The 20,102-nt window shown below is 53.9% G+C and overlaps 1 protein-coding gene across 1 annotated transcript; it reads left to right on the plus strand.

Moving 5' to 3' along the window:
- The first annotated feature begins 1,492 nt into the window (after positions 1-1,492).
- SUN2 (Sad1 and UNC84 domain containing 2) lies at positions 1,493-15,420 on the plus strand. Its single transcript, XM_008068731.2, has 17 exons — positions 1,493-1,653; positions 2,434-2,621; positions 2,795-2,932; positions 3,511-3,606; positions 4,285-4,378; positions 5,630-5,700; positions 6,882-7,009; positions 9,699-9,953; positions 10,339-10,416; positions 10,874-10,917; positions 11,408-11,573; positions 11,896-12,117; positions 12,393-12,477; positions 12,833-12,948; positions 13,067-13,234; positions 13,543-13,635; positions 15,197-15,420. The coding sequence occupies exons 1-17, from the start codon at positions 1,532-1,534 to the stop codon at positions 15,308-15,310; spliced, it is 2,178 nt and encodes a 725-aa protein (XP_008066922.1). The 5' UTR covers positions 1,493-1,531; the 3' UTR covers positions 15,311-15,420.
- Positions 15,421-20,102: the final 4,682 nt, after the last annotated feature.

Here is a 20,102-nt window from a genome sequence, read left to right on the forward strand (position 1 = left end):
ACTTCCTGCTTTGCCTACTACCAGTCGGTCCGTTTACCAACACCAGCTAAAACCAGGAAGGATGCCAGATGGGCACCCGACCTGGGAAGACGCCAGTAATGCCAAGGCATGAGGCTCTTGTTTTTCAGAGGACTTGCTGGCTGGACGAACCAGACCTTCTAGTTTCCATGGTCTGGGTTGGGGTGTGTGAATCTATGCCCACCACACAACCCAAAGAACTAGCAATTCAAATATCAACCTGGAATATTAGAAGTGATGAAAAGTCACACGTACTCGAAACTCTCAAGCAAGCTCAGGATACAACAATGACTTTGTAATCGGGCCAGCAAAGGCACAACATTGAGACTCCTCACATGGGTAATTGGAGGTTTTGAATTTGGGTTTCTAGAGCTGAAAGACCCAAATTCCTTGTGTCACAGAACTCCACCTTTGCCCGATCTTTTCATGTCAGCTCCCTTTGTCCTCATTATCAACTCCAGAGCCTTGATTTCTGCCTCATGTGGTAATTGGGACTGGCTGTAATTTCATACTGCCTTTCACCTCCCTGTTTGGTTGGTTTGCTAATAAATATTCACCGTGTAATAACAGCCTTGTTCAGAGTTTTTGTAGGGCTAGAAAAGGGCATATGTCAGGGATCCACAGCACATTTCTGAAGCAACTTGAAAACTTTATGGTCAAGTAGGAAGACCCGGGCCCTGCAGCTTGTAAGAACTGAGATAAACCCTGGCTCTGTCACTTACAGGCTGGGTGACTGTGGATAAGTTAGCCATCATCTCAGTGCCCAGGTTCCCCTTGTAGATGGGAGTTGTGATACCCACCTCACTTGGAAGGATCAGAAATGGATTGTATAAGGAGCCTGGCACCAAGTAGAGATTTAGCAAATAATTTTATCATCGTCATCTTATCAAGATGTGGCAGTGCAATATGTGCCAAGGGAACAGAAAATACAAGCAGAACGTAGGTGGGGTTTACAGGGGAAAGGTTTTCCCGAGTCAGGCTTTGACTTGGGCCCTGAATCAATGCATATAGCTGAGAAGGCAGGAGAGGCAAGCTCACGTCAGCTAAGGGACCCAGCCAGAGTGAGACTGGACACAGTGCTAGGAAGAGAGCAGGAGGGAGGCCAGACTGAGGGCGTGCAGGCCATGACCAAAGGCATATGGGTGCCTAGCATGTGCCTGATTCTCTGCCACCTGTCAGAGGTTGAGGAAGACTCAATTCTGGCACAGAGCTCAGCACCAAGAGGGTAAAGACAAGGAAAGTGAAGATTAGAAAACTGTGGGAAACTCCCTGAAGGAGGCTCCAGGTTACTTGAGAGCCCTGAGGCAGGGACTGCAGCCTAAGGTTGGTTGTGCGGGAGCCCCAGGAGATGCCTCTCTCACACCTTGGGGCTGTTTTGACTGTCCTCTGCTGTGAGGCAATGCCTGTCTCTCCTCCTCTGGAGAGGAGCAGGGGACAGCCCCAAGCCTCACAAGTCACCTTCCTCTCTCTCCCAAGACTCTCTTCAGGGGAAGGGTCCACCTCCCGCCTCAGCATGTCCCGAAGAAGCCAGCGTCTCACGCGCTATTCCCAGGGTGACGATGATGGCAGCAGCAGCAGCGGAGGGAGCTCGGTGATGGGAAGCCAGAGCACCCTGTTCAAAGACAGTCCTCTCAGGTAGGGACGTGAGCGATTGCCACAGCCCCCGTCGACTGAGCACTGCCCGCAGAGCAGGTGACTCTTCCTGCTGCCAGATGCCCATGTCCAATCAAAGGGGTTCTGCCTGCCTTGACACCTGTGAGGATGCCAGCACCCAGTGTCCCTCTTCTCCCCCTACTGTGAGCTGGTGCTGCTGCCCTCATGATTAGAGAACAGGAAGTGGGGAGAGGCAGCTTCAAGTGTGAGCCAGGTCGGAAACCCTGAAGCTGCGGGCTGGGCTCGCACAAGCCTCTTCTGCTCTGGATGGGTGTGTCTGTCTGATCGTCCTTCTGGACACAGGCCCGCATATCTCAGCGTCTGCTGAGGTGACATAGGTGAGAAGAAGGACAAGTCCTTGGGATACTGGGAAATGAGCTGAAGTGTCCTGCCCTTCGATGACAGGAGGCCCAGATTGCAGGCCCCTGAGGCTTTGGCAAGCCCTAACAGCCAGAACGGGTTTGTCTGGTTTTCAGTGGGTTGTAAAATTACTAAGCCATTAAGAAGCTTGGGGAAAATCTTTGAAGTTAGATACCTCAGTTAGAATCCCAGCTCCATCCCTAACTACTGGTCTTGCCTGTCTGCTCTGAGATTCTGAGATAGTAGGAGCAGAGAAAGTGCCTGCACTGGTAGATAGGCATGAGATGGGAGCTGTCAGTTGCCTAGCAACAAGACCAACCACGCAGAGGAGGGCCCCAGAGCTTTGGCTTTCCTTAGTGTGTCTGGCTGGGCTCACCTGCCAGCTCCCTGCCTCTCCCACAGGACCTTGAAGAGGAAGTCCAGCAACACAAAGCGTTTGTCCCCAGCCCCACAACTGGGCCCATCCTCGGATGCTCACACCTCCTACTACAGCGAGTCTATGGTCCAGGAATCCTACATAGGTAGCCCCCGGGCTGCATCCCTGGCCAGAAGCGCCCTCCTCAACGACCTGCACAGTGACTCCTACTGGAGTAAGTATCCAACTCTTTCTCTTGAGGCTTGGCTTCCTCTGCTTCCCCTAAGATACTCCTTGGAGTGTCCCCTGGATCCTCCAGAATACCCTCTTTGGAGCACCTCTCTGTGAGGCCCAATTTTGCAGAGGCTTTCGGAGCCCCAGAAGAGCCCCTCATTCTTCCCTGCACAGGTGAGGACCTGCGAGTGAGGAGGAGGAGAGGCACAGGCGGCACCGAGAGCAGCAAGGCCAATGGGCTCACGGAGGGCAAGGTCTCCGAGGACTTCCTCGGCTCTTCCTCGGGCTACTCTTCTGAGGACGACTATGTGGGTAGGCCATGCTTCCTCCTTCCACCAGCAGACCCTGGGGCTGCCAGGAAGCCTTGGGAAGCATGGCGTGTGGCGGGCACTTCACAGACCGGCTGGGGTGTCCTCCTGTGCCCAGCCTGAGCCTGGCCTGTGGCGGCCCTTAGCACCCTGGGCTGCAACAGCAGCTTGCTTCTGTCTGCCCCACCCCCACTTCAGGTCAGCACCATCATGTTCTGGCTCATTTCCAGCACTTTACCATGGGGCTTCACACATGTAGGTGCTCGGGAATTCTTGCTAAATGCATGGCTGATCTCTCAGTCCAGTTGTGAACAGGGGTTTGAGGGATTATTGGTGAAGAGGAAGAGAAGGACGCCAGAGGAAACTCTATAGGAAATAAACTGTCCAAAAGCTCCCATTTCATCCCTTCCATGAACATTTACTGGCCTACTGCATGCCAGGCCTGCGTGGGGCTCTAGGGGTGTGAGGAGAACGATTTTGGTCTCAGCTCACAGAAGACAATGAAGGGAGACACAGATTCCATACCACAAGGCTCAACAGTGATGACAAACTGAGCTGGTTTCCTCTCCTGTTTCCCTGCAGGCTACTCAGTCGCAGGCCAGCAGAGTTCAGGGTCGCGGTTAAGGAGTGCTGTCTCACGGGCAGGCTCCTTTTTATGGCTGGTGGTCACTTCTCCAGGTAGGTGCTGGCCAACCCGTGCTCAGTTACTTCCATTCTCTGCAGCAGTAACTATTTTTTTTTTAGTCAGAGTCTCACTCTGTCACTCAGGCTGGAGTGCAGTGGCACACTCACGGCCACTACAGCCTCAACCTGCTGGGCTCAGGCGATCCTTCCACCTCAGCCTTCCAAGTAGCTGGAATCACAGGTGTGCACCACCACACCCAGCTAATGTTTTGATTTATTGTAGAGATGAGGTCTTGCCAAATTGCCAAGGCTGGTCTCGAACCCCTAGGCTCAGGCAATCCTCTCGCCTCCACCTTTCAAAGTGCTGGGATTATAGGTATGAGCCACCTTGCTCGGCACTGCAGCAGTAACTTCTTACCCATCTCGCTGCGGTTGGGCATCCAGCCCATACAGAGAGACTATCAGACCATAGGGGGAAGGTTGTTCTAGAATAATCACTGGGAATCCTGAGCCATGGGAACACACTTGCTTGGAAGGGGAGGAGCAGGTGCAAAGCAGGACAGAGGGCGTGGGCTGTCCTGGGAATCCAGGGAACTGGGTCGCTGTAAGACAGGACAGAGACTTACTGGCAGGTGGGTGTTGGGGTTGGGGACAGGGAGGACCACAGATGGGGTGAGAGTGCAATGCCAAAACCACAATGTGAAGACCCAGGCCTGCTGGTCACATTTGCAGGCCGGCTCTTTGGACTTCTCTACTGGTGGGTTGGCACCACCTGGTACCGCTTGACGACAGCTGCCTCTCTCCTTGATGTCTTTGTTTTAACCAGGTGAGTGAAACTCCAAAAGCCCTGGGCTAAAGGGACCAATACAGTGTCCCAACTGTAATGGTCATTTCTCTGAAGGTTTCTCCTAGATTACTTGGAGCTCTTATTAGCAAGCATGGAGTGGCCTCCCCAGTGTGCCCCTCTGCCTCTGAGGATGGAACTCAGAGTCAGGTTCTTCTTCCCAAATCGATAGTCCTTCAGGGCAGTGTTCTGGAACACAGGTTCTTATTTTTTCTCAGACACTTCCTACTAAATGCCACCCTAGTCTAGCCACATCTGATTCTCAGATTCCTGACAGCTGCTTACACTCTTGCCAAAAGTGGGTTTCCCAGAAAGCCTCTTCCCTCTTGGTCCTGGGATAATCTATACCCCAGAGTTCCCCGTCATGGTCAGAAGCCATAAAGAGGCTTTGTTAAGGATGCTGTGGGTTCATTCCCCAAGTCCCTAAACCAGTAGAACCAGGACTTGGGAACTTGCCCCTTAAGTAGTGGAAAGAAGACTGATTGAGAAGGCAGGATCCCTCTGGCCATAACTCAAGTCTGGGTGGGTAGCCAGCTGTGCTGAGACAAAGGGCAAGGACAGACTTGTGTTGCCAAAAAAAGGTTCCTCCTTTTTCTAAAAGAAATATATATATTTTTTGAGTTGGGGTCTCACTGTGTCCTCTGTCACGCAGGCTGGAGTGCAGTAGCACAATCATAGCTCACCACAGCCGTGACCTGGGCTCAAGAGATCCTCAGCCTCCAAGTAGCTGGGACTACAGACATACACCAACATGCTTGGCTAATTTTTTTTTTTTAACTTTTGTAGAGATGGGGTCTCACTATGTTGTCTAGACTGGCTTCGAATTTCTGGGCTCAGGCAGTCCTCATGCCTGCCTCAGCCTCCCAGAGTGCTGAAATTATAGGTGTGAACCACTGTGCCTAGCCTGTAAAAGAAAATATTATTTAAGGAGTTGGTTTTTTCCTGTATTTGCTCGCTTAGAGGACCTCTCTGTATAAAAACGTTGGGGTTTTTCAAAGACCACACTGTTTACTTTTAATAACATCAGTAAAATTCAGTCAAAATCATCTCTGTTACTTGTGGGCCTACACTACAGACTCTGAAGTGTTCAGTCTGGCCCCGGCATGATGAGAAGCTCAGGGGTGTGACCCCTTAGCTCTCTTCAGTCCCCGAGGGATTCCCTGGGGGACTTGTAGAGGCCCAGAGCATCACCTCACGCCTCCACCTGCCCTGTTCTGCCCCTGCATGGTCCAGGCGCTTCTCGTCCCTGAAGACGTTCCTCTGGTTCCTGCTACTGCTGCTGCTGCTGACCTGCCTGACATATGGTGAGCCTGCGTGGCCAGGGCGTGGGGACAGGAACCAGAGGGGCAAGAGCAGGATGTGGCAGGTGCACCCAGCAGAGATGAGTTCACCAGAGGGGTGGTGATCCTGAGCAGACAGGGCAGGGGTAGGATATGAGGTGGGCAGCCCAAGCCTGAGCCCTGGGTCCCCCTGTATGGCCTTCCCCCTGGGTCTTCTCTTGCCTGAAGCTGCCCTGCTCTCAGGATGTCCCAGGGGTGACAGGGATAATGCCCCTCTGATGATCTTGTCCTGAGCTGGAGTGGCCACACAGTACTGCATGATATCCCTGGAGTGTCCTTTGTGTTGCTCTGGGCAGGGACACACCCTCATAGAGCAAGTGTGGGAAAAGACAGGCCTCACCGCTGCTATTCCACATCAGGACACAGCTGTATGAGTGAATTGTTTTTACAAGATCAAACTTTCTTTAAGGTAAAAATAATAAAGTAGCAAAAAGAAAGAAGGGCTTCTTTCTGCACTGATATAGTCATTTTGCCACTGCTCTGCATTGTTCCAGACTCTGACGTGGGGCTTTCTTGCTCATGGAGGCATTTCATATTCAGCTTTCCACCTGACACCTTCGCCAGTTGCACAATTTCATATGAACTGCCCATGTGGCTTCCAGGTCTACTTTAATGTTTGGACCAATTTACAATTAAAGACCATGACCATGCTGTATTATTTTTTGAGAGTTGGTTTTATAAGTTTAGCATCTTTTCAACTTGTATTTCTTTTATTAATAACAGGATAGAACATTTACTCAAATGTTGATTTCCTTTTTGTGCTTCCTGTTACAAGAACAGCTTGTTCATATCAAGTGGAAACTGGACATCGCCCTTAAAATAATAATGATTCTTTATAATTGTATAGCACTTTTTCCAGAGAGCACTTTCCTATGCATTATCTCGGTTTAATTTGAGCTTCACCATGTCCTTGTGGGGTTGGTAGAGACAGGAGGATCATGACCATGTCACATGGAGATGCGTGTGGTGAGGGCCAAGTGCTCAGGGCGTGCATGCATGACTCCAGGCCCGTGGCCTGTGCGTCCCCTGCACCTGCCAGTGGCCAGTGTTTGAGTGGCAAGTGTGAAGTCTTATAGAGACCTCTCAGCCAGTGTGCCTCCTGCTGGAGGCCCCAGCCCAGTGACTGGCCTCTCCCTTATGCACAGGTGCTTGGTATTTCTACCCCTACGGACTGCAGACATTCCACCCTGCTGTGGTTTCTTGGTGGGCAGCAAAGGACAGCAGAAAGCAGCATGAGGCATGGGACTCCAGAGACTCGCCCCCACATTTCAAGGTGAGCATCCTGGGTGGCGGGTTCCCAAGCATTCAGCAACAGTTAGGTGGTGGTGAAGGTGGTGGGCACTTCCTTGGCCTGTCTTATGCCTTACAGAGCTGAGGGATGCCATCCCAGCTGAGTTACCCCTTTCTCTACTCTTTGGGGTGGAGGCTTTGAAGTGGGTGTCTGTGTTTAAATTGACTCAAAACTATATCCGAGAATTAGTTGCCATCCTAAGAAACACAGAAAACTGAAGAAAAAGGAACCTGACAAATTATCGTCTACTTTGTTCCTTTTCAATACAATTTCACAAATATATACTGCGTACTTTCTATGAGTAAAGTAATATCCCAGTGAGTTACCTCTTACCACAAACAAACCAAGCCTAAAATCAGACACTTAAAACTACATAAGCCTATGGGTCATCTAGGTGGCCCTTCTGGACTGAGTAGGGACAGTTCATCTTGTCTGCACTCCCTCTTGCCCATGAGAGAGAGAGAGAGAGAGAGAGAGAGAGAGAGAGAGAGAGTGTGTGTGTGTGTGTGTGTGTGTGTGTGTGTGTGTGTGTGTCTGTGTCTGTGTCTGTCTGTCTACAGTTGGCTAGTGGGTCAGCTGGCAGCTGGTTGGCCAAGGCCCTTGCTGGGGACGACTGTATCTCACATGCACTTTAGTCACCTAGCAGCCTAGCCTGAGCTGGTCTCAGCACCTGGGTAGGGTTCCAAGAGAGAACTGAGGCTCCAGACCTTTGAGGCATTGAGCCAGAACCAGTACTGTCACTTCCACCACATTCTACTGGCTAAGGCAAATCTCAGTGCCAGTCCAAATTCAAGGAGGAGGACATAGTCTCCACCTCTCAGCAGGAGAACCTTCAAGGTCACGTTGCACAGGGTGTGAACACAGGGAGGAGTGAGGAACAGGGGCCAGTTTTATAATCTGCCAGAGTCTAAAGATGGATCAGGACTGGGCACAGTGGCTCACGCCTATAATCCCAGTACTTGGGAGGCCAAGGTGGGAGGATTGCTTGAGCCCAGAAATTTGAGACCAGCCTGGGAAACATAATGAGACTTTTTCTCTACAAAAAAATCAAAAAATTAGCTGGGCATGGTGGTGCATGCCTGTAGTCCCAGCTACTTGGGAGGCTGAGGCTGGAGGATCACTTGAGCTTAGGAGTTTGAGGCTTCAGTGAGCCATGATCATGCCATTGCTTTTCAACCTAGACAACAGAGTGAAACCTTGACTAGATGGATAGATAGACAGATAGAGATAGAGATAGATAGATAGGTAGATGAGGCCCAGGCTGTGCCCTCAAGCAGCCAACAGTTATCATAACCAGAATGTGGTATAAGCACAGATGTACAACTCTTTATCCCCTAATTCTGGTTATTTGAACTGTGCTTGCATCCCATTAAGTTGTTTTTTAATTTTTATATTTTTATTTTTTGAGTGAGAATCTCACTGTCACCTAGGCTGGAGTACAGTAGCATGCCAATGGCCCCTCAGTCTCAACCTGCTGGGCTCAGGTGATTCTTCTGCCTCAGCCTTCTAAGTAGCTGGAACCACAGGTGTATGCCATCACACCCAGCTAATTTTTTTATTTACTGTAGAGATGAGGTCTTGCCAGTTGGTCTCAAACCCCTAGGCTCGGGCAGTCCTCTCGTCTTCACCTCCCAAAGTGCTGGGATTACAGGCATGAGCCACTGCACTCAGCCCTCATTGAATTTAATTTGTCACATTTTTAACCGTATATTTTTGTGGATATTACTTTCCTGACCATGATCTTATTATTTTATAAAATAAATATATCTGTCATCTATGACTTTTCCTTTTTTTGTCATTAAAGAAATTAATGCAGTTCAATTTCAGAACTGCCTTTTCTGTAAGAAGGGAAAGTAAAAAATGACTAGAGCTTGTATTTGCTTACATTGACCCTGGAGAAGGCAGTGGTGAGGGCCCTGGTGGGTGGAGAAGAGGTCAGAAGCATGACTTTTTGCTGTTTGTGTGCTTTTTGAGTCATGGAAACCCATTTGCCTGTCTAAAAAATACAATTTCTAAAAATCAGAACCTCTGTCACTCAGTAGCTCTCTGCCATTTAACTGAGTAGATAGATTGTTTCATAATTTATCTTGGCAAAGTTTTTGTTGTTAAACCAACAAGGTTCTCAAAATTCATGATAGCTATCAAATGCCACCTTCAGATCCAAGTGACTTATTCCATCTTCTCTGTGAGACAACCAGCTAAAGAGGAAAAAGGAAGCGTTTTCAAGTTATTTCGTCTTTTAGTCATAGTTAGTTTCACTCCTGCAGAAGCAGTGAAAACCATTGAGAGTCAACAGCTGGAATTCCCAGGCCCTGCAAGAGGCCGGGTGGGGGTAGGCTTCAGCCCAGCAGGTCCCATCCTGTGGCCTCCCCTGTCTTCTTCTTAGACCCTTTGCACTCAGACCCTCTCCTAGCACTCCTCCATTCCCCTGGGATGAGACTCCTGCACCGTGTCCTCAGGGACTCTCCTCTGTGGCCAGCCTGACACCTCCCCACCTCACAGCGTGCCCAACTCTGAGCGTGCTCCAGCGGCCCAGCATGTGCTTGTGTTGGGGTATCTCTGGGATCTTTTCCCTCTCTCTGCTGGCTGGTCAGGGTTATCTTCAGGAAGTGCTATCATCCAAGGGTCCTCCTGTGTCCCTCACCCATGTCTTTTCTCCCTGTCCCGCCAGGCCGAGCAGCGCATCCTGTCCCAAGTGCACTCTCTGGAGCGGCGCCTGGAAACTCTTGCTGCCGAATTTTCTTCCAACTGGCAGAAGGAGGCCATGCGACTGGAACGCCTGGAGCTGCGGCAGGGGGCCTCTGGCCAGGGAGGCGGTGGCGGCCTGAGCCATGAGGACACACTGGCCTTACTAGAGGGGCTCGTGAGCCGTCGTGAGGCTGCCCTGAAGGAAGACTTCCGCAGGGACACAACTGCCCGCATCCAGGTGAGGGGCAGAGTGCTTCAGAGTGGGAGCTGAGTGTCCTGCAGGGGTGATGAACACATGAGGCTACCCGGACAGAGAGAGAGAGAAAATATCATTTGGGATGGGACAGCCTCAGTTTCCTCCTCTTTAAAGTGGAGTCTGTGTATTCCCCCCAGTGTGAGACATGCTGTCACAGAGCCCTGGCACAGTGCCTGACACACATGGTGTGTGGTGGGACAGAAGGGGTCTCGTATGTCTCAGAGAAGCACTGTAGCATAAGGGCTGAGAGCTGGAGCTCCGGCAGCAAACAGACCTGGTGTGAACTCATTACTCCACTTCCTGGTCCTTCATGGCCCTCCCAGCACAACTCTGTCAGGTCTTCAGTCCTCTGCTTCGTGTCTGACAGGAAGAACTGGCTGCCCTGAGAGCAGAGCATCAGCACGATGCAGAAGATCTCTTCAAGAAGATTGTCCAGGCCTCCCAGGTTGGTGGCTCAGGGAGCCCGGGGCCTGTGATGAGGTCCCCATTCATTTCAACATGTTCTGGGGCTGAGAGAAACACCTTGGACCCCTGGGCCCTTCAGAAGGGACTGCTTGAACAGTGAGTGGGGAGAGGTTGTGCAGGCCCCTGGCTTCTGTTTGACTTGGGCTGCCTCGGGTGGAATGCGCCCTCGGCTGTGCCGGGGCAGAGTGGCCTTGGTGTTGGGTGTGCACGTGCTGAGGGAACGGCTGGACGGACGAATGGCTGAGTGTGCTGGACACGTGCAAGACTCTCTGGAGGGCTCTGACCAGGAGGCCAGTTTGATTTTTGCTGCAGGAGGCAGGGGACCCTGGGGCAGGGACGTGGTTAGCACAGACCCCCCAACAGAGAGCAGATTGCCTCTGGGAGACCGATTTCTGAGCTTGGTATTTATTGTATTTGTCCTTTCTGCCTGCTCACAGGAATCCGAGGCTCGCATCCAGCAGCTGAAGTCAGAATGGCAAAGGTGACTCTGAGTGCCACAGGCTCCCCCTCCGCTCTCCGCCCCACTCCAGGCAGCATTGGGGAGCACAGCCCCAGAGCAGAGTCCTGATCGTATCACCAAGCAGAGAGGGGAGGTGGAAAGCTAGCTGGGGACCCTGCTAGAGCCTGTCTCTGAGGTACAGTGGAGGCTGGCAGGAGGGCACTGCAGGCGGAGGCGGGCACTTACAAGACTGGGGCTCACATATAGACACACCACCTTTCCTTCCAGCTTGTGCAGCTGCTTCTCATGACCCAGATGCCCACACTTGTTCAGAACTAGCTTTCTGAGACAGGCAAGCCAGTTGCTAGGCACCTGCTCTGTGGTCTACAGCCACAGCCTCCAGGAGTAGGCCTTGCCCCTCTCGAGTTCCTGGTGGGGTCCTCCTTCCTCAGCATGGCCTTAACCTTCACCCAAGAAAGCCAAGGCTGACTCACTCTCTCTCTCTCTCTCTCTCTCTCTCTCTCTGGCCTAGGATGACGCAGGAGGCCATCCAGGAGAGCTCTGAGAAGGAGCTGCGGCGGCTGGAGGACCAACTGGCAGGCCTGCGGCAGGAGCTGGCGGCCCTGGCGCTGAAGCAGAGCTCAGTGGCGGGTGAAGTGGGCCTGCTGCCCCAGCAGATCCAGGCTGTGCGGGACGACGTGAGTGGAAACCGTTGCGGCTCCATTGGATGTCCTCTCCTCTGAGACCATCCATCCCCGGGGTCTGCACTGCAGGCGCCCCCTGCCCCTGCAGCCTGTTATTCCCCTGAGCCTGCTGCACTTGGGGCACACACCAGCTTTTGGTGATGGGTACACTTCCTGTTTTCCTGTTGATGCCCGTGGAGAGTTTTCCAAATGCCCTCCTCCAGTGGTCTTCTCCTTCCCCGACCTGCTGAGCACCATCCTGCCCTGGGACCCGGCCCCACCATAGCAGCTCCTGTCCCCTCCAGCCTTCCAGGTGACGGCATTTTTTGGTCCTTAGGTGGAATCTCAGTTCCCTGCCTGGATCAGCCAGTTCCTCCTCCGAGGAGGCGGCACCCATGCCGGGCTCCTCCAGAGAGAGGAGGTGCAAACCCAGCTGCAAGAGCTGGAGAGCAGGATCTTTGCCCACGTGACAGAGATGCAGGGCAGGTCGGCCAGGGAGACTGCAACCTCCCTGGGACTGACACTGCAGAAGGAAGGCATGGTCGGGGTGACTGAGGAGGTAAGAACCAAGTGCTACTCCTCCCACACACACATGTGGCTCTCCTCCCTGGACAACCCCACATTGCCAGCTCTTTGGCACGTTCTAGGACAGAGGTGCCATACAGGGGCTCTGTGCTTTGGGGCAGTGCCATGGGTAGAGGCAGGCCCTTACCTGCCTGGGAACCAGCATGGTGCAGGACAGGAGGGGTCGGCCATGGGTCCCTGGCCATGGCAGTGGGGTGTGGGACAGGTGAGGCTGCTTCCTGCTGGGACCTCTCTGGTGTCCTGTTGTAGCAGGTACACCGCATTGTGAAGCAGGCCCTGCAGCGCTACAGCGAGGACCGCATCGGCATGGTGGACTACGCCCTGGAATCAGGAGGTGTGTGCGCCCTGGCCTCGCTGTGCCTTGTCCTGGTCCCGGCAGTGGTTGGTCCCCTGCCATCTCCAGGGTAGTTGTAGCGCTAGGCAAGCAGGGATTGGGAGGAGCAGAAATCACCCAACCTAGAACTCAACACAAAGGCAGTGAGCAGTTCAATGCAGTCAGGCTGTACCAAGCACCATCCTTGACCTTGGGAGAGGCTGGTGTTTACAGCCGCCGTGGGGTCTTGGTTAGGGCTAAAGACTAGGCCTGGGCAACTGCCTGCTGTCTTAACAAGGAGACAGGCGATAGCCTGAGCTGGGTGCCTGGTCCCCCGACCCGCTGGAGCCCACCCTACCTTCCCTTCCTACCCTAGGGGCCAGTGTTATCAGCACGCGCTGTTCTGAGACCTACGAGACCAAGACAGCCCTCCTCAGCCTCTTCGGCATCCCCCTGTGGTACCACTCTCAGTCACCTCGAGTCATCCTGCAGGTGGGCACCCAGCAGCACAGCAGCAGAGGCTCTGAGCACACCCGGGGGACTGTCCCATCCTGGGTCAGCAAGAGCTGGACTCGGGGCCCTGCCCTAATATGACTCTCCACCCCTCCAGCCAGATGTACACCCAGGCAACTGCTGGGCCTTCCAGGGGCCGCAGGGCTTTGCTGTGGTCCGCCTTTCTGCCCGTATCCGCCCCACGGCTGTCACTTTAGAGCACGTGCCCAAGGCCTTGTCACCCAACAGCACCATCTCCAGTGCCCCCAAGGACTTCGCCATCTTTGTGAGTATCTACCCCGTGGGCATCTCTGCTGAGGATCAAGTCAGGGCTACCCCTTGGCTGGAGGGGGGCAGATCTGGAAGAGGTGGAACCAGGTGGGAGTTGAGACTGCAGTCCCAGTTACCTCAGGCTTCTGAGGAAGAAACTGAGGCATGAGAGTTAAGTGACTTGTCACAGGCCAGCGCTGGTGCCTGACCCTCTGGGTGGGAGGGGCAGGAGTGGGGTGTGTATGTGCTGAGGGAATGGGCCCTGCCCAGCACCGGCCCTGCCCACCACGTCTCTCCCCTCCATTCTGCTGCTGTCCTTTGCAGGGCTTTGATGAAGACCTGCAGCAGGAAGGGACTCTTCTTGGCAAGTTCACTTATGACCAGGATGGCGAGCCCATTCAGACATTTCATTTTCAGGTGCGGAGTTCTATGCTAGCTAAGGTGGCATGCTTGCTTTTCCACCCAGGCAGGTACTTCCCTGGCACTCTGCCAGGCACAGGGTTCAGGGAGGGAAGATGTAGCCCCTGCCCTCAGGCCCTGCCTCTCACCCCACACAGCTCAACATATAACCAGAGGGTGTAAGATGCACCTTGCAGATGTCAGCACAGAGGAGGGTCCTCCAGAAGGGTGGCATCAGGGAAGCTTCCTGAAAAAAGGCCCCAGTGAGGCAAGCTTTATGACAGAGAGGCTGGGGTTGCCAGAAGGAAGGCTGTGAGGGGCGTTCTAGGAGCCCAGCGCCAGGTGAGTGGGTGTTCCAGTGTGGCCAGCTGGGGCTTCAGGCAGTGCATGGGGCTTAAACTTGAGCGGGCATCGGATCTCCTAGGCCCGTGTTAGAAATGTAGATTCCCAGTCTCTATCCCGGGAGTCTGATTCTTTAAGGCTGACGGGACCCAGGAGCCTGCATTGAAAAAACCATCCAAGTGGATCTGAGGCAGGTGGCCCAAGCCCCACACCGGGGGAGTCCTAGTGTGAGGAATCAGGTGAGGGAAGGGGGACTGCGGGAGGTGCGCAAGGGACAGTGGCAGGAAGAGAGGCCACACTCTCAGCCCTCAGGGCTGTGGGGTGGCATTGTGCTTTAGGCAAAGCATGTTACTAAGGTCAACACGACCACATGTAAATGGTGAATTGACATGCGGCAAGCCTGGCGCGGAGGAGGACAGGGGTATCAAGAAGTGGCTGCAGGGCAGCAAGCCAGAGCAGGTGCAGTCAGGGGCATGTTGGGCATGAGAATGAGGATGTAGACAAAGTGGGGAGGGTCCTGAATGTCAGGTGGGATGGGAGCAGAAAGGAGGAGGTAGTTGGGAGTCGAGGGGGAGTAATGTGGACCCAGAAGATGGTCGGTGCCTATGGGACAGTGTAATGGAGCAGTCAGGGGCACCAGCCGTGAAGCCCAAGTTGTCATCAGCTCCAAGGTGATAACTGAGCTTGGGAGGGGTTGAGATTTCTCTCTAGGGGAGGCTAGAGGATAGGAGGCTGTGCAGGGAAGGCCAGAGGGAGGACAAGCATAAGCCGCTAGGCCTGTGGCGTCCACCGAGGCAAGATGTGTGCAAACGCTGGCTCAGATGTTGTGGCTTTTTGAGCTGAGGCCAGAGGCCTGGTGCACACTTGAAAAAGAAATTTGTGCATATGTCAGTGTCTGTCAGACCCTCCATGAAGGTTTTTTTTCCCATTGATAATCATGATTAAAAAGTTCCAGTTTGGGATGAACTGTGCTTGTCCCAGTACCAAAACTCAAGGTCCGGGCTTCACGCAGCCCATGTGGCTCTGTGGCCCCTGTAAGTACGCCGATGCCCCTGAGGCTCCTTAGCCCACGGCTGGAAACTGCTCAGGAGACTGAAGAGCTTTCAAAGGAGCTTTGGAGGCCCAGGACAGGAGCAGGGGAGCCATGTGGCCCTGGCACAGCTTCTTCCCATCACACCTTTCCTACCAGAGGTCTGTGGACCCCAGGCCACTCTTAACCCCTTTCTTCTCTCCCCAGGCCCCTAAGATGGCAACATACCAGGTGGTGGAGCTGCGGATCCTGACTAACTGGGGCCACCCTGAATACACCTGCATCTACCGCTTCAGGGTGCACGGGGAACCCACTCACTAGCCCTGCTTTCTCGTGCCTGCTGCCAGCCATCTGGGAGTCAGGGAACAGTACTCATCATGGCCCCCACCTGCTTGAGCCACGCGCTGACTTCCAGGAACAAGAAAGGAGCCCCAGCCAGTGGAGATGGGAAGGGACAGCCGGAGCCCTGAGCAGGGCAGCGCCTTCATTCTTCCTGCTCCTCGTGCCACCTATGTCCCCCTCCTGGGAGCGTGTATATATGTAGCATATCATGGGGGATTGGGAGGCAGGGAGAGAGGAGGCCTGACCATTGTCCAGGTGGGGGGCTGGTGCCCAGGAGTGCTGTGTGGAGCGTGGATGAAGCAGGTGCCAAAGCTGTGGGCGGGGCAAGCTGGGGCCTGGGCTGGGTGAGCTGTTCCCTCCTCCAGCAAGGAAGCGGGGCCCTCTGGGAGAAAGGTGCCCAGAACAGGGCAGGATGGAACTGTCCCTAGGCAAGATGCACCTGGTGTAGGGCTGCCCAACTCTCCCAGCAAGGCAAGTGCCCTCAACCTCAGGAAGCCTGATCCACAAGGTTCTTGATGGGCTTCTGTAGCAGCCTGTATCTGTCCCAGGTAGGGGTGGGTCATGGGGTTTCTTGTATCCTAGAGGGGACTGACTCCCGTGAGCCTCTAAGCCTGCTGCCAGGGTGGCTCTGGGGAACCATGGCTAGCCTGCAGGGTTCCCCTCAGCTGGGCAGCAGCTGCTTTTCCCTCTCCTGATCCTGGGGCCAACTCTGCTTCCTCTTCCTGCTAGGGCCTGCCAGTGCCCCCGAGCTTGCCACATCCCCCCAGGGTGCCATTAGCATCTGGTGTTAGCTGGAGGGTGGAGAGCAGAGGACTCCCTGGGCTCTCACCGTGACAATGACGATGGTGATGTTCAGGCTATCAGGGTAGGAGGTCTGCCTGCACTAGTCCAGCCCCTTCTCAGTCAGATCCTGATGGAGGGGCCCTGCCCTAGGCTACCCCCTTGGGCTCTCTCAGCTCTCAGATTGTCTCCTGCCTCGTTTTCTATGGGAGCAGTTGCAGTTGGGGGGGGCTGGGGGAGGGCTGGCAGAAGTTACCCTGGGTAGGAAAGGGGATGAGGAGGGACTTTGAGACCCAGCAGGCCCTGCTGTATTATGTATATATTTTTCAAGGTCTGTTTTTTTTAACTGAAAAGCTAAGGGCTTGATTCCTAGCCCCGTTCTGTGGGGCACCGGGTGAGATACTCAGTTCCTCATCCCTGAGAGTGGAGAGGGGCTGGGGCCTGTGAGGAAGGGGCAGGAGGGCTGCAGTGCAGGCAGGCATCCTTCCTTGCAGGGCTGGGCCCAGATGGGCCCCAGAGCACAGGCTGGAGGCGGCAGGGGAGGCTGCAACTGTTCCTGGTCTTCTAGCACTGGCCCTGCACAGCCCCGCCCTGCCCTGAGACAGCCAGGTGTTTGCGCCCTCCTGTCAAAAATGCTGCACTACTGGTTCCTAAGTTTTTTATCTCCAGGTTCTAATTTATGCCTATGCAAAAAATAAATGATGACCAGGACCTGAGGAATGTGGTTTTATGTGGGCATCACACAGGGCAGCTGCTCTTGGGCAAAAAAAGCATTCTTGGCCAAACCAACATCCCCAGAGACTTATTCCTAAAGTTTAGAAACCCAAGACTTTCACTTGTGATGGGGGATGGGACCTGGGGCAGGTCTACTCCAGTGTTTCTGGGTCAAGGGCTGGCGGGAGGAAGAAGCAGGGTGGCTTTACTGGCTGTCATTGACATTCCAGCATGGAGGAGGCTCTCTGGCCTCTTGGTGCCACTTGGCAGAAGCAGAAAAAATGACATGCTTCCTACTGACCACACCTCCCTGGAGTGCGCTCTCCTCCATGAGATTAGCTATCTGCCTCTTGTACTTGTGACTGGGAAGGGTCAAGGAGTGAGTCCCCTGAACAGCCAGAATCTGCCAGTTCCGGGGGAAAGAGATCCTGAGCTTCCCTGCAAGCAGCTCCTTTCTCTTCTGGGCAGTTTTCTAGCTAGGCTCTAAAGCCTTTGTACTGACTGTGGTGCCTAGCCCAGGGCTGGTCCTTGTCACTACTAAGAAAAAGGCAGGAACCAGTCAGTAGGGAGTAGGAGGAGTAGGGAGGGGTACGGGCACCAGCAGCCACAGGAGAGGGGGCTGAGTAAAGCACAAATGCTGAGCCCTCAGTCTTTGGTCGAGCTACTTAACCTCGGCCCAGAGTCCCAGGAAAGCTGGTTCTGTGATCACCTCCCTCAACATCACTGAACACCTGCTCTGCCTCTAGTGCCATTTCTCAAAGGAGACATCCCTAAGCAGCACCAATAAACAAGGCCCTAGAACTCGGTGTCTCTGCTCTTGTCCTCTTGGCCTCTGCCATCTGTACATTCAAATCCTATCAGCCCCTCCTGGTATGACCCCTAACCCCAACCCAACTCAAGCTGCCCCTGCTTGTGGCATAGTCCTGTTACCTTGGTTCTGTGCCAATGGCCAATAAGGCAGAACCATGGTCCTGCCTGTGAAGTTGGGTCCTGGCCATCTCCATGCCTATCCCACAACTCCTTGCCAGTCTTCTGGTCAAGATGTCACAAACCCCTGCTGCACATTAAGTACAGAAGGCCAAGTTTTGCCATCTGAGGCGATTGGATTAACAGCTTTATTCTCAACTACAAAAGGGCTGGTATTTTATTCCAATGTTTAGTTGGAAAGGCTGAGGCCTGTAGGGACCTTTGTTGTCCCTGTTCACGGCAAGAATTCAGTCAGTCCCCTGCTAGCAGCTGTGGGCTTGGTGAATACCCAGATCCAGATCTGCCCTTCTGAGCATCTGAGGGCAGACAGCAGCGGTCAGGGCCAGAGCTCCTGAATGCAAAGGATGGTTTTGGCAACTGCTGCCACTCATAGAGGCAAAGAGTTCAAACAAAAAGTCCTGCCACGGCCAAGTCCTGTGGTAACACATCACCCACAACCCCTGCTGTGCCAGGGTGCCTGATGCCGGAGGCCTACTGTTATGAAGGCACCAGTGGGCAGCAGCCCCCATCAGCAGAGCCAGAGCCAGGGCAAAGAGCAGGAGGGAAACAGCCAACAGACAAAGGCCAAGGCTGAGAACAGCCGGGTGGCTGACTGGGAGAGCTCTGGGGGCAAGGCTGGCACAGTAATCAACACTTTTCTCTGAGCTTCAGTTTCCTTAACTAGAAAAAAAGAACATTATCTACCTCAGAGACATGGTGTGAACGTCAAAGGACACGAAGTGTGTGAGACCCCCAGCGACTCCAGCCACAGCTCTCCCTTTGAGCCTGCCCAGTGCAGAGGTGGTAGAGTGGTTCACAGCATGGTGGCCAGTCACTGAGCGAGCACCTCCCACATGCTACGCAAGGAGGGCCTCGCATTCTCTCATGATGTTGGGAATTGCCTCTTGCTACACATAAGGAAACAGGTTCAGAGAAATTCGGCAGCTTGTCCTGTGTCACACAGCTGGTGGAGAGCCTGAACTTGGAAGCTGCACTTGGCTAACCGGAAGCTGGGCTCCTTGCAGCCCTGCCCTGCTCCCATGTGCTGCCGGGACTGGCAAGCAACAGTGTTCCCGTGGCAGCACCTCCACCTGGAGGGGCTGGGCAGGGAACACGACACTGTCAACTTGGAGCAAACTTTTATTTTGAATGCTGGTCTGATCAGTCCATGGCCAGGGGTCAGTGATAACTAGAAACAGTTGGAAGGGGGGGGGAGCAGGAGGAAAGGGTTGGGGATGAGGCGAGGCTGAGGAAGGACCCAGCCAGCTGGGTGTCTGCCTCGGCTAGAGAAGGAACCACCCCCACCCAGCAGCCCATCTTATACCAACACCAAAGGCTTCAGTGCAGAGCTCTGTCCAGGCTGGCCAGGCCCACATCACCATCCCTGGCCTACACAAGCCCACCCCTCATCAAGCAAGGATTCTTCCAAAGGAATAAATGCTCTATGCTGAGCCGAAAAGAGTCTTTTTCGTTACCCTCTAGCAGTCCTTCTCACATCTCAGATGGGGCTTCCAAACCCAGGGCTCAGGCCTTCACTGTTATGCTTCTATAGCAGCCATATCAGGGAGACATGGGCGGGAAAGGAGAGGTTCCAGTCCCAGCATAGCTCAGAGGAACAGCTTTCCACCCCCACCCAATGGAGGTGCTAGAAAACACCTGAGCAGCCCCAGATTGTAATCTAATAGCCAGTGGCTGAGGCCAAACAAAAAGCCAAGGCCCAAGCAAGGCGGCTCCTGAGCAAGGTGAGAGCCTCCAGGCCGGGCAGATCAGCAAAGGCCAGGAAAAGCCAGGGCCGGCCCAGGCAAACACAAGATTGTCTCCAAGAGGACCCCACCAGCTGTCTTTGGGTCAGTGGTGAGGGTCAGAGTTTAGGGCTGGGGAGAGTCCCATAATCCCATCACCACTCCCTTCCACACAGCTACAGGTTACAACTGGAGAGCTTTTGGCATGACCTGTTTTGGGGACTTAAAGGGAAGAAAAGGGAGAGGGAGAAAAGAGGAAGCCACCCTTTCTCCCTGTTAAAATCCCCAAGTCCTAGATTGTGGGTTCTCTGCTCTGGCAGCAGCAGACACCAAATCCCAGAAGCCCTCTGCCTAGCCCGGCTACAAGAAGGGGCCTGAGTGCAGAGAGAAGCAGTGAGACAGGGAGGGCAGGCTCCTTCAGCTCCTGACACCTCCAACACCCTGAGCATTCGCACAAGCACACAGGCAGGTGGGCGGGCAGCCATGAAGGAAAAAAGGAGAGGCTGGCAGGGCCGTGGAGGGAGCACTCCTGCTCACATCTCTCTCTCTCTCTCTCTCTCTCTCTCTCA

The sequence above is a fragment of the Carlito syrichta genome, unplaced genomic scaffold, assembly GCF_000164805.1.
Source record: "Carlito syrichta isolate Samal-C Ts95f unplaced genomic scaffold, Tarsius_syrichta-2.0.1 Scaffold311496, whole genome shotgun sequence".
Lineage (NCBI taxonomy): Eukaryota > Metazoa > Chordata > Mammalia > Primates > Tarsiidae > Carlito > Carlito syrichta.

What these genes read in the sequence shown, in the direction of transcription:
- SUN2 (XM_008068731.2), top strand. Translation starts at nt 1,532, where the DNA reads ATGTCCCGAAGAAGCCAGCGTCTCACGCGCTATTCCCAGGGTGACGAT. An exon ending in GCTGGTGGTCACTTCTCCAG is followed by an intron (nt 3,607 to 4,284) that starts GTAGGTGCTGGC and finishes TCACATTTGCAG; the next exon opens with GCCGGCTCTTTGGACTTCTC. An exon ending in CTGAAGTCAGAATGGCAAAG is followed by an intron (nt 10,918 to 11,407) that starts GTGACTCTGAGT and finishes TCTCTGGCCTAG; the next exon opens with GATGACGCAGGAGGCCATCC.